Genomic DNA, 12,589 nt, shown 5'->3' with positions numbered 1-12,589 from the left:
TTTTTGTTTGTTTGTTTTTTTAGAGATGGGGAGCGACCCATCAGGCAAGGATCGCTCCCCTCGGGGACAAATTGTATTTAGACCATTTCTGCCCCCCTTGGAGGCAGATTGGTCGATTTTAGGTCAATCTGCCCCCAAGGGGGCAGAAACCACTAGGCACCGGGGATTTGTTTTTTGGCGTCAATGTCATGCAGGGGGAGCGACCCCGTAGGCAAGGGTCGCTTCCAGGAGTGGGGGTGGCAAATTTATTTTAGGCCATTTCTGCCCCCAGCGGGGGCAGAAACCTGTAGGCGCCAGGGCAAAAAAAAATTGGGTGTATTTTTTTTGTTTGTTTGTTTTTTTAGAGATGGGGAGCGACCCATCAGGGAAGGATCGCTCCCCTGGGGGACAAATTGTATTTAGACCATTTCTGCCCCCCTTGGAGGCAGATTGGTCGATTTTAGGTCAATCTGCCCCCAAGGGGGCAGAAACCACTAGGCACCGGGGATTTGTTTTTGGGCGCCAATGTCACGCAGGGGGAGCGACCCCGTAGGCAAGGGTCACTCCCGGGGCGGGTGGGGGTTGGGGAGGCAAATTTATTTTAGGCCATTTCTGCCCCCCCCCGGGGGGCAGATCGGCCTATTATTAGGCCGATCTGCCCCCAGGGGGGGCAAAAACCTCTAGGCGCCAGGGCAAATTTTTTTTTTGTGTTTTTTTTTGTTTGTTTGTTTTTTTAGAGATGGGGAGCGACCCATCAGGCAAGGGTCGCTCCCCTGGGGGGCAAATTGTATTTAGACCATTTCTGCCCCCCTTGGAGGCAGATTGGTCGATTTTAGGTCAATCTGCCCCCAAGGGGGCAGAAACCACTAGGCACCAGGGATTTGTTTTTTGGCATCAATGTCATGCAGGGGGAGCGACCCCGTAGGCAAGGGTCGCTCCCGGGAGTGGGGGTGGCAAATTTATTTTAGGCCATTTCTGCCCCCAGCGGGGGCAGAAACCTGTAGGCGCCAGGGCAAAAATTTTTTGGGTGTATTTTTTTTGTTTGTTTGTTTTTTTAGAGATGGGGAGCGACCCATCAGGGAAGGATCGCTCCCCTGGGGGACAAATTGTATTTAGACCATTTCTGCCCCCCTTGGAGGCAGATTGGTCGATTTTAGGTCAATCTGCCCCCAAGGGGGCAGAAACCACTAGGCACCGGGGATTTGTTTTTTGGCGCCAATGTCACGCAGGGGGAGCGACCCCGTAGGCAAGGATCACTCCCGGGGCGGGTGGGGGTTGGGGAGGCAAATTTATTTTAGGCCATTTCTGCCCCCCCGGGGGACAGATCGGCCTATTATTAGGCCGATCTGCCCCCAGGGGGGGCAGAAACCTCTAGGCGCCAGGGCAATTATTTTTTTTGTGTTTTTTTTTTGTTTGTTTGTTTTTTTAGAGATGGGGAGCGACCCATCAGGCAAGGGTCGCTCCCCTGGGGGGCAAATTGTATTTAGACCATTTCTGCACCACTTGGAGGCAGATTGGTCGATTTTAGGTCAATCTGCCCCCAAGGGGGCAGAAACAACTAGGCACCGGGGATTTGTTTTTTGGTGCCAATGTCACGCAGGGGGAGCGACCCTGTAGGCAAGGGTCGCTCCGGGGGGGGGGTAGGGGTTGGGGGGGCAAATTTATTTTAGGCCATTTCTGCCCCCCCTGTTGTGTCCACTGTGTGTTTTGGGCCATTTCCTTTTGTGGGCGCTAGGCCTACCCACAGAAGTGAGGTACCATTGTTATCGAGAGACTTTGGGGAACGCTGGGTGGAAGGAAATTTGTGGCTCCTCTCAGATTCCAGAACTTTCTGTCATCAAAATGAGAGGAAAAAGTGTTTTTTTTGGACAAATTTTGATGTTTGCAAAGGATTCTGGGTAACATAACCTGGTCAGAGCCCCGTAAGTCATCCCATCTTGGATTCCCCTGGGTTTCTAGTTTTCAAAAATGCGCTGGTTTGCTAGGTTTTCCCAGGTGCCGGCTGAGCTACAGGCCAAAATCCACAGGTAGGCACTGTTTTCTATGAAAAAATGTGATGTGTCCACGTTGTGTTTTGGGCCATTTCCTTTCGTGGGCGGTAGTCCTACCCACACAAGTGAGGTATCATTTTTATCGGGAGACTTGGGGGAACGCTGGGTGGAAGGAAATTTGTGGCTCCTCTCAGATTCCAGAACTTTCTGCCACAGAAATATGAGGAACATGTGTTTTTTTTTGCCAAATTTTGAGGTTTGCAAAGGATTCTGGGTAACATAACCTGGTCCGAGTCCCACAAGTCACCCCATCTTGGATTCCCCTAGGTCTCTAGTTTTCAGAAATGCACAGGTTTGGTAGGTTTCCCAAGGTGCCGGCTGAGCTAGAGGCCAAAATCTACAGGTAGGCACTTTGCAAAAAACACCTCTCTTTTCTTTCAAAAAAATTGGATGTGTCCACGTTGCGCTTTGGGGCATTTCCTGTCGCGGGCGCTAGGCCTACCCACACAAGTGAGGTATCATTTTTATCGGGAGACTTGGGGGAACGCTGGGTGGAAGGAAATTTGTGGCTCCTCTCAGATTCCAGAACTTTCTGCCACAGAAATGTGAGGAACATGTGTTTTTTTAGCCAAATTTGAGGTTTGCAAAGGATTCTGGGTAACAGAACCTGGTCCGAGCCCCATAAGTCACCCCATCTTGGATTCCCCTAGGTCTCTAGTTTTCAGAAATGCACAGGTTTGGTAGGTTTCCCTAGGTGCCGGCTGAGCTAGAGGCCAAAATCTACAGGTAGGCACTTTGCAAAAAACACCTCTCTTTTCTTTCAAAAAAATTGGATGTGTCCACGTTGCGCTTTGGGGCATTTCCTGTCGCGGGCGCTAGGCCTACCCACACAAGTGAGGTATCATTTTTATCGGGAGACTTGGGGGAACGCTGGGTGGAAGGAAATTTGTGGCTCCTCTCAGATTCCAGAACTTTCTGCCACAGAAATGTGAGGAACATGTGTTTTTTTAGCCAAATTTTGAGGTTTGCAAAAGATTCTGGGTAACAGAACCTAGTCCGAGCCCCACAAGTCACCCCATCTTGGAATCCCCTAGGTCTCTAGTTTTCAAAAATGGACAGGTTTGGTAGGTTTCCCTAGGTGCCAGCTGAGCTAGAGGCCAAAATCTACAGGTAGGCACTTTGCAAAAAAACACCTCTGTTTTCTTTAAAAAAAAATGGGATGTGTCCACGTTGTGTTTTGGGGCGTTTCCTGTCGCGGGCGCTAGGCCTACCCACACAAGTGAGGTATCATTTTTATCGGGAGACTTGGGGGAACATAGATTAGCAAAACAAGTGTTATTGCCCCTTGTCTTTCTCTACATTTTTTCCTTCCAATTATTGGAAAGTGTGTAAAAAAGACATCTATTTGAGAAATGCCCTGTAATTCACATGCTAGTATGGTCACCCCGGAATTCAGAGATGTGCAAATAACCACTGCTCCTCAACACCTTATCTTGTGCCCTTTTTGGAAATACAAAGGTTTTCTTGATAGCTATTTTTTACTCTTTATATTTCAGCAAATGAATTGCTGTATACCCGGTATAGAATGAAAACGAACTGCAGGGTGCAGCTCATTTATTGGCTCTGGGTACCTCCGGTTCTTGATGAACCTACAAGCCCTATATATCCCCGCAACCAGAGGAGTCCAGCAGACGTAACGGTATATTGCTTTCGATAATCTGACATTGCAGGGAAAAGTTACAGAGTAAAACATAGAGAAAAATTTATGTTTTTTTTTACCTCAATTTCAATATTTTTCTTTTTCAGTTGTTATTTTCTGTAGGAAACCCTTGTAGGATCTACACAAATGACCCCTTGCTAAATTCTGAATTTTGTCTACTTTTCAGAAATGTTTAGGTTTCTGGGATCCAGCATTGGTTTCATGCCCATTTCTGTCACTGACTGGAAGGAGGCTGAAAGCACAAAAAATTGCAAAAATAGGGTATGTCCCAGTAAAATGCCAAAATTGTGTTGAAAAATTGGGTTTTCTGATTCAAGTCTGCCTGTTCCTGAAAGCTGGGAAGCTGCTGAGTTTAGCACCACAAACCCTTTGTTGATGCCATGTTCAGGGGAAAAAACACAAGCCTTCTTCTGCAGCCACGTTTTCCAATTTTTTTGAAAAAAACGAAATTTTCACTGTATTTTGGCTAATTTCTTGGCCTCCTTCAGGGGAACCCACAAAGTCTGGGTACCTCTAGAATCCCTAGGATGTTGGAAAAAAAGGACGCAAATTTGGCTTGGTTAGCTTATGTGGACAAAAAGTTATGAGGGCCTAAGCGCGAACTGCCTCAAATAGGCAAAAAAAGGCCTGGCACAGGAGGGGGAAAAGGCCTGGCAGCGAAGGGGTTAAGTTACAGTGTAATTGATCGAATTTCTAAAGAGTGTAGGGGTGGAGATCGGGAAAAGAGTTTATGCAAGTTAGAGTCGAGGTATATATTATCTCTAGATATCATGGAGCCTAATGGATTAAACAGTAGTGAAGAGTTATATATTCATTTACACTACTGTATGAAGTGAGCAAAAATATTTGTGATCTTGACGATCAATAGTCAATAATATATATCATGGATGTGATAAAGTTTTACAAACATTTTTTCACTAAATGTTATAGAATTTTGATAGGCTATTTCAAACGGAATGATATGACTGTACTAATTGTATTTTATGTGAATATCTACAGTGAATATATAGTGTTGTACATGACAATTTCCATTTAAGTTCCAATAACGCACATAAGTTGGTAAATAATGCAGTCACATTAATCTCTACCAAGCATGAACGAAATTAAGTGAGTTATAACTATGGTAACAATAGTAAGTAGTTAAAACATTGGTCTCTGCTCTCAGGATAACCGGAGATATTATCACGTCGAACTCTAAATTTTATCTCTATTGTCATTGTTGTGTGAAGTTTTAGGCCGTTTTTCAAGTACAAATGAAAGAGGAATTCAAAATTTAAGCTATGTAAAAAACTTTTTTAATCACACAAATTTTTCAAATTATACACAGTTGAAAGATGGCTTTGTATGTAATTTAAGAATGAATTTCACTTTATTGGTGTTTGGGCAACATGTAACGGGATCACATGATTTAAAAATGAAACCAAAATGGCGAGCAACAAGCTGACGAAGGCGGTAACGCCGAAACGCGTCCTTGTGCAAACTTATTATGCCTGTGGAGTGCCGTCCTTCCTTATGGTAGGAAGAAAGTGTGGAGATTTAGGCGAGGTGGCGTGCGCCATTTGACAAGCACCTCTGATGGTCAGGTGCAGGAACGGCACGCCGACACAGAGTGTTCATATATATATATATATATATATATATATACACAAATTTATAAAAATAGAGAGAACTCTCGGTGGTTCCCAAGTTTAGGTGGAAAGCAGCTCCAGTAAGGAGCACCCAGCAGCACCAGCAGCACTCTAGATTTGCTCACCTCAAATGTCTGTTCTAGCAAAATCTTTAAGCATATGCTTGGCACTGGGCCATCCTCACTGAGCTGCAACATAACAAAAACCTTTTACCACTCCAAGCACAGTATTACAGCTTTGGATTGCTACAATACCATCCAAGCCAACCTGGAATAAGCAAAAGAAACACCTTACACATGTTACGCTATCTTTAAAGCTCTTCAGAGAAGTTCCCAAGTTGGAGAGCAGCTCCGGTAAGGAGCACCCTGAAACATCAGTGATACTCTAGATTTTCTCACATCAAATGGATGTTTTTCTAGCAAAGTTTGTAATAATTGGATTAGCACAGTGCCATCCATGCTAAGCTAGAAAGGGAAAATGTCCTTTGGCATTTTTACATTAAAATCTTTAAGCATAGGATTGGCACAGTGCCATCCTCGCCGAGCTGTAAAATAACAAAAGCCTTTCACCACTCCATGGACAGTATTACTGCTTTGAATTGGTAAAATACCATACAAGCAAACCTGGAATAAGCAAAAGAAACACCTTACACGTATTATGCTATCATTACAGCTCTTCAGAGAGGTTTAGCTTTGTCCAGAAACAAGGGAGCACCCAGTGTATGTCAAAACAAGACCCTTTCAGGATTGGAGTGACACATAAATTATGCAGAAAAAGAAAACTCTGGGAAGTTCCCAAGTTTAGGTCGAGAGCAGCTTCACTAAGGAGCACCCAGGTACACCAGCGACAATCTAGATTTGCTCACCTCAATTGTCTGCTTTTCTTGCAAAGTTTTTAAGCATAGGATTAGCATAGTGCCATCCACACTGAACTTGAAAGGGACAAAGTATTTTGCCATTTGTACAGCAAAATCTTTAAGCATAGTATTGGCACAGTGCCATCCTCACTGAGCTGTAAAATGACAAAAGCTCTTCAGAGAGATTTAGCTTTGTCCAGACACAAGGGAGCACCCAGTGTACGTCAAATCAAAACCCTTTTAGTGTTAGAGAGGCACATAACTTATACAAATAATAGGTGAGTGTTGCGGTGTTGCAAGGTGCTCCTTACTGGAGCTGCTCTCAACCTAAACTTGAGAACTACCCAGAGTTTTCCCTTTTTTGTATATATATATATATATATATATATATATATATATTTATTTTTTACCAACAATTCTCCTATTGCATGTAGAGAGTTTCCGAAAACCACATGAAAGTCCAAAAGTGCTTTATTCACCAATGCTTCCTTCCAGAACAATGCGTTTCAGCCGTAGCCTTGGTCACGTAATGTTACGTGATCAAGGCCGCTGGATCCCCGCCGACACCAGAAAAACCGTGACCCACGCCCTTGTCACGAGTCGCCTGGACTACGGCAACACCCTCTACGCCGGGACCACCGCCAAACTCCAAAACCGCCTGCAACGCATCCAAAACGCCTCGGCCCGCCTCATCCTCGACGTACCCCGCAACAGCCACATCTCCGCACACCTGAGACACCTGCATTGGCTCCCAGTCAGCAAAAGGATCACCTTCCGTCTTCTCACCCACGCACACAAAGCCCTCCACAACAAGGGACCGGAATACCTCAACAGACGCCTCAGCTTCTACGTCCCCACCCGCCCCCTCCGCTCCGCTGGCCTCGCACTTGCTGCCGTCCCTCGCACCCGCCGCTCCACGGCGGGTGGGAGATCTTTCTCCTTCCTGGCGGCCAAGACCTGGAACTCCCTCCCCACCAGCCTCAGGACCACCCAGGACCACTCCGCTTTCCGGAGACTCCTAAAGACTTGGCTGTTCGAGCAGCGATAACCCCCCCTTTCCCCCCTAGCGCCTTGAGACCCGCACGGGTGAGTAGCGCGCTTTAGAAATGTTAATGATTTGATTTGATTTGATTTGTATATATATGTATATATATCCAATGGGAAAATCAAAGATTACAGGGACGTTGTAGTTAGATTTAGGTTTTACACACACAAAACCATAGAAATTCAGCAGTTATAGCTTTACTTATCTCAAGGAACTAGAACTCGTGCTCTAAGGTAACTATAACTTGTGCCCTGCCCTGCACAGTGTTCTCATCAATAATATTATTGCAAATGTGGCAGTGATATTATCAAAGATGGCATGACTAAAGCATTATGTGGGGTAATTAGCAGTGCATGGTGAGGGCGCGAGTTATACCATCATATATACTCTGTTTGAGGACACCTGATTATTGAATTTTGACCAAATTGTCCACATATCTCTTCACAGCCCTAATATTCTGGTATCACAGTTGGTACCAGATGATTTAGGAGCTCGAAATCCTTCCTTCTTGAAGCTCTTCCCTGCACAAAGAAAAGTACCTTCCCTAGGAATGTGCCCAAGTTATGCAATTCCATTCCTCCCGTGATCACGACTGCTCTCTTTTTTCAGTTATTCTAAAGGTAGCTGAAAGGTCAATTGTTCTAGTGCCACCTTCACCTCTGATATGTTTTACAGATTTTCAGGTCTTGTTCAGTAGGTTCCATTGATTGAAGTTCTGCAGTTAAACCATGTATTTTCCGATATTTAACGTGTGCTTGTCTACATCTTTCTGTATCCAAGTTGGACACTCCATACCTTCAATTATTGTAACTGTATTGTACGTGTTTTTGCTTCCCAGTGCTTCCTATAGATTGTGCAACTGATTATTCACAGTTTATGGTGTCCTGGTGCATTCTTATCACACACAAAGAACTCTGTCACCAAAGTAGTCTTATCAGTGTTTTTGAAAACTGTACATACATAGGTACATTTATCTGATAAAAACACGTTTATATTTGAGTAAAGATTTCAATCAATACAAACAAAAGTAATTGGAAAAAATCTCAAGTAGTAAAAGGTATGTGTTACTGTGTTTTTTTTAAAAGGCAACATATCAAATGCTGTGAATGTGTGTGTGTTAAGGTGTCAAAACACAAGATAAATAACAAAACACATAAAATCTTTTCTCGCCGTGAATAACGTGTGGTGCCATTCGAGTTTGTTTGGTGTTGCTTTATTTGTTGGTAGTTCATTGGCCACAACCATTCATCCTGTTGCGTTGTCATAGCTATATGGGATTCGAAAAGTGATTTCCACGTTTCCTGTTCGTTTTTTACTTATAGGGGATGTTTGCTGAAGGAATCATGCATGGAAGAGGCACTTATTCATGGAATCATGGAGTGACGTATGAGGTGACTTATTATTTATTTTACATTTTACAGACCCAGAGCCCGATTATACACCTAACTGCAGTGTAGGGTCTTACCCACGGACGACTTTACCGAAATGCCAGGGGTAGCGGAAGTGACATCACATTCTCTTTGACCCCGCCCCCCACTTTCACCATATACATATACTTAGACATACATACAATTTCACACTTGCATACACTCTCATGCAAACACACTCTCACCCGCAATCACGCACACAAGGTACACTTAAACCATTTTACTTACCTCAGCTGCATAGTCTAGCTAGTTGCACTCCACTTTTATTGCACTGGTACTGAAAAATACATTAGTATTCACTATTAGTGAAATAAAAAATTGACAGAAACCAAAGAGAGCGGAGTCCCAAATGACGTCCATGAGGGCGAGCTGCCACTGTGTTCCTGGCACTAAATTTGCCACCTCTGGGGCCAGGGGTCACAAAGGCAGTGCCAGGTGCTGCAATGGGCAAGCAAGGGGGCGACCACTAAATGACGTCCATGGTCATACCATACACATATTCCGTAGAAAGATGCATGTGAACAAACCCCACAGTAGCAACAGAAGTGGGAGTCGCAACCCGGGGAGGTTTTTTCTGTTTCTGTTTATGTTGTTGTGCGTGCCTAGTCCGCTCTATTCTACTTCACTCGCCTCTCTTCTCCCCACCGCCTCGCCACCCCACTCCACTACCGGAAAATGTTATTTATTGTAGCTAGTTTGAAAGAAAAATCATGATTTTATCAGGGCACGGATGAGAAATATGATTTTTAATCAGTTCTTCACTACTGATAGCAGCAACCTCTGAACGCTGCATTTCGCAGAAAAAGGAAAACAGACAGTGCTCCAATAAAAACACGTGACAGCATTCCACCAATCACATTTGTGTCCGCTCTATAACAATTTTTATTCTATGAGTATATATGCCTGCTGTTCCCCAGTGGCGTAACGAAACTTGAAAGCCCCCCCCCCCCCCGCAAACTAAATGAAGGGGTCCAATCCAGAATTACTTAGGAGCTCTCCAGCCAGAGCACTGTGCTGAGGGTGCCCCCTCGATGCGGGGGCCTTTGTTACGCCACCGCAGCTCCCCCGTGTATGTCACGTGCTGGGTACTCAAGTAGGATAGCATAGTTGTTGGTTAATATATCTTTACTCAAATGCAGAACGCAGGTCAGGATAGCAGAGGAAAGGACATTTATCGGTACTATAGCTCCATACATAATACAAATAACTAGCTGATATAGCAAGACACCGGAAGTGCACAAAAAGGTATATTACGCTGGCTCCTTTCCCGCCTCCCTTCTCAACTGCCTTCACCACAGGCAAGACTACAAAGATTTCCCTAAAAGAATGCCATATCTTTAACACTTCGCAAGGGGCCCCACACCCAAAGTCTCTCCCTCGCACACCAGCCCCGCCCCGCCCCGCCCCGCCCACTATCTGCAGGTTATGAACAGACCACATTTCCTGGTGTATTCAGGTGGACTTATATCTATGTAATGATTATTGTTTTCCGAGGGTGATATGTTACCATATTGTTTCCAAGCAATTTTTCGTATGATTTATGTTTAATTTTTGCAGGGTGACTTTTACCTGAACATGCCAATGGGCCACGGCATTTACACATGGGCCGATGGCAGTAAATATGAAGGAGAGGTAAAAAATGGAATTCGCCATGGATTTGGCATGTACAAATGTGGTACTCGGCCAGTTTCATACATTGGACATTGGAATGAGGGGAAAAGACATGGGAAGGTAAATACAACATGTATAAGGTTGCTCTCCTGTTAATAATATTGTGATTAGATGAATGAAGAGCTAGACGCTTTCTTGTCCTTTAACAAACTTTTCTTCTGATTGGGTGTAAATAGTTCATCTTTTTCTTTGGAGTAAATGTGTTATAGTTTAGAGGCAGCTACTTCTGGGATGGAAGTGTAGGGAGGGGAATGTTGGTCTACAGTGGGTAATGGGAGTTTGTACCTCTGTGGGAAACTTCTGTTCAGTTCATGGTTTTGCCAGCAACAGCGTGGAGGCGTCACATATACATGTGATCTTCATCAGTTTTGGGGACTTCCATGGAACATCAACACCCTAAGTGATAGCATTAAACATTAGACTGTTACAGTGTCAAAGGATCACCTCCTGGATGTTCCATTGTTGGAGGATATCCACCTGGGGGCAGGCGGGGGCGCTAATGTGGGCTCTTAGGAACTCACTGGTCTTGAACGCTTGATTTTCCTGGAGCTGGAAGAGGAGTTGCAGCTATTTTCCAGAAAGGATTTCCATTCAAAATCCAAACTATGCGGTGTAATAATAATGGAAGGTATTTAATATGTGCAGAGATATTGAATGGAAGGACATGAATGTTACTAGGTGTATATTTACCACCGCCAATGAATGCTGATATGCTTATTGCTCTTCGCAGACTGCTAATACCAGCCCTGCTGGACCACAGTAATGGGAATTGACTTTCATGGTGCAGTCAAAGGGGGTTTGGATAGACGAAGCAGGGGGACCATAGGACCTCACAAAAGCTCATTGTATGAATTTGCAACATGACTTTGGCTTAGAGACATTGTAGCTGACATCCAACTGAAATAACATTTACATTTTTGTCTGTACATCATTACTTTTCAAGGTTATATTACTTCTTCATTATCATTAATATATATCTAGAATATATTAACTATAATTCACTATTCATTTACTATCAAAGGTTAATGTGATAACTGGTTCCTTCCAGAAGCCTTTCCATTAGGCTGAAGTCCAGAGTAATTATCATCATTGTTTGTTTTCTGCATGTTTCAGACTCTCGAGTTTGTGGCGATGTTGTGGGTGTAACACATCTGCCTAAAGTATTTTTAAATGTCCAGCAAAGGTTATAACATATAGCAAGGATGCATGCACTGAAGCATGCTGCCTGCCTGGAGCAAATCTGAAGTGGTCTGATATATTAATTACCGACCATTTTTGGGTATCAGTTGACCATAGCACCATAGTCCTGGATTTGAAGCTGTTATTGGGTATAAAACGAATACTGATAATATGAAAACTAATACTATTAATTACTAATAAGTTTTGTTGGTAAAGCTTGAGGACACTTGTGCTAGACAGTTTCATAGGTACAAATGCTTATGCTATTGAAACAAAATTGTCGCTAGTCTACTATTGTGTGATGATATTGTTTTTTATTCATGCCACAGAATTTTGTAGTCACTCTCCACAAAAGGGGGGTGAGGAGGTGGGTCTAATTTTGAAAATAGTTATTACGTTTTTTAAAACATAAGGAGAAAACGTGGCATTGGAAGGCTGTGATGATGAAAGAGATGTTTAGAAACTTTCTAAACGCTGTCGCTCAAAAGCATATTTTATTTTTAGGGTACAATTTATTATTCTGAAGATGGATCGTCTTGGTATGAGGGAAATTGGGTGAATAATGTGAAAAGTGGTTGGGGAGTCAGATGGTATGTACAAGCTTCTTTTTTCAATTCATGTGAAATGATTGTTAAGTTGATTATATTAACCATATATGGTACTTTGTAGTTCAAATAACAATATTTTGTGTCTATTTTGTGTCTATTGTTTCACATTATAATAGTGTTTTGTTCCTTTAACATGTTAAAAAGGCCTGATATCACAGAGCCTGTACCCTCTGGGCACCGGTGTTGTGATAAATAAAGGAGAGCTATTAAAAAATTGGTTCCACCATCCATAAGAAATTGTTAAATTCAAGATGGAAGGTTAAGAATTTCAACCTGCTCAAGTGCAACAGTATCCCAGCAGTTAAGTCACCAAGAGGTTGTCTTTAACAGTTTGTCTCAGATGACAGTCATGATTGTGAATTTTCATCTAAAGTATGTTGTGGTCTTTTGAAGATAGATCTTTTTACCCATGCTTCTTTAATACACCGTCATGATGCCGGAGGCTGAGGATGTGTGCCACGTTTGGGCTACTACTGTTATCCTTT

General features: G+C 43.4%; 1 protein-coding gene across 4 annotated transcripts in view; it reads left to right on the top strand.

Annotated features, from left to right (window-relative positions):
* The window catches only part of RSPH10B (radial spoke head 10 homolog B), a 232,302-nt gene that overhangs the window by 66,438 nt on the left and 153,275 nt on the right, over positions 1 to 12,589 (top strand). For all 4 annotated transcript variants that reach the window (XM_069210152.1, XM_069210149.1, XM_069210150.1 and 1 more), the window contains exons 4-6: positions 8,542 to 8,610; positions 10,204 to 10,377; positions 12,001 to 12,086. In XM_069210152.1, the coding sequence (XP_069066253.1) occupies positions 8,542 to 8,610; positions 10,204 to 10,377; positions 12,001 to 12,086 (329 nt within the window). The remainder of the gene's footprint in view (positions 1 to 8,541; positions 8,611 to 10,203; positions 10,378 to 12,000; positions 12,087 to 12,589) is intronic.

The sequence above is a fragment of the Pleurodeles waltl genome, chromosome 10 (assembly GCF_031143425.1).
Source record: "Pleurodeles waltl isolate 20211129_DDA chromosome 10, aPleWal1.hap1.20221129, whole genome shotgun sequence".
Classification (NCBI taxonomy): domain Eukaryota; kingdom Metazoa; phylum Chordata; class Amphibia; order Caudata; family Salamandridae; genus Pleurodeles; species Pleurodeles waltl.
The sequence above is the reverse complement of the archived record's forward strand: the minus strand, read 5'-3'. Positions and strand labels throughout refer to the sequence as shown.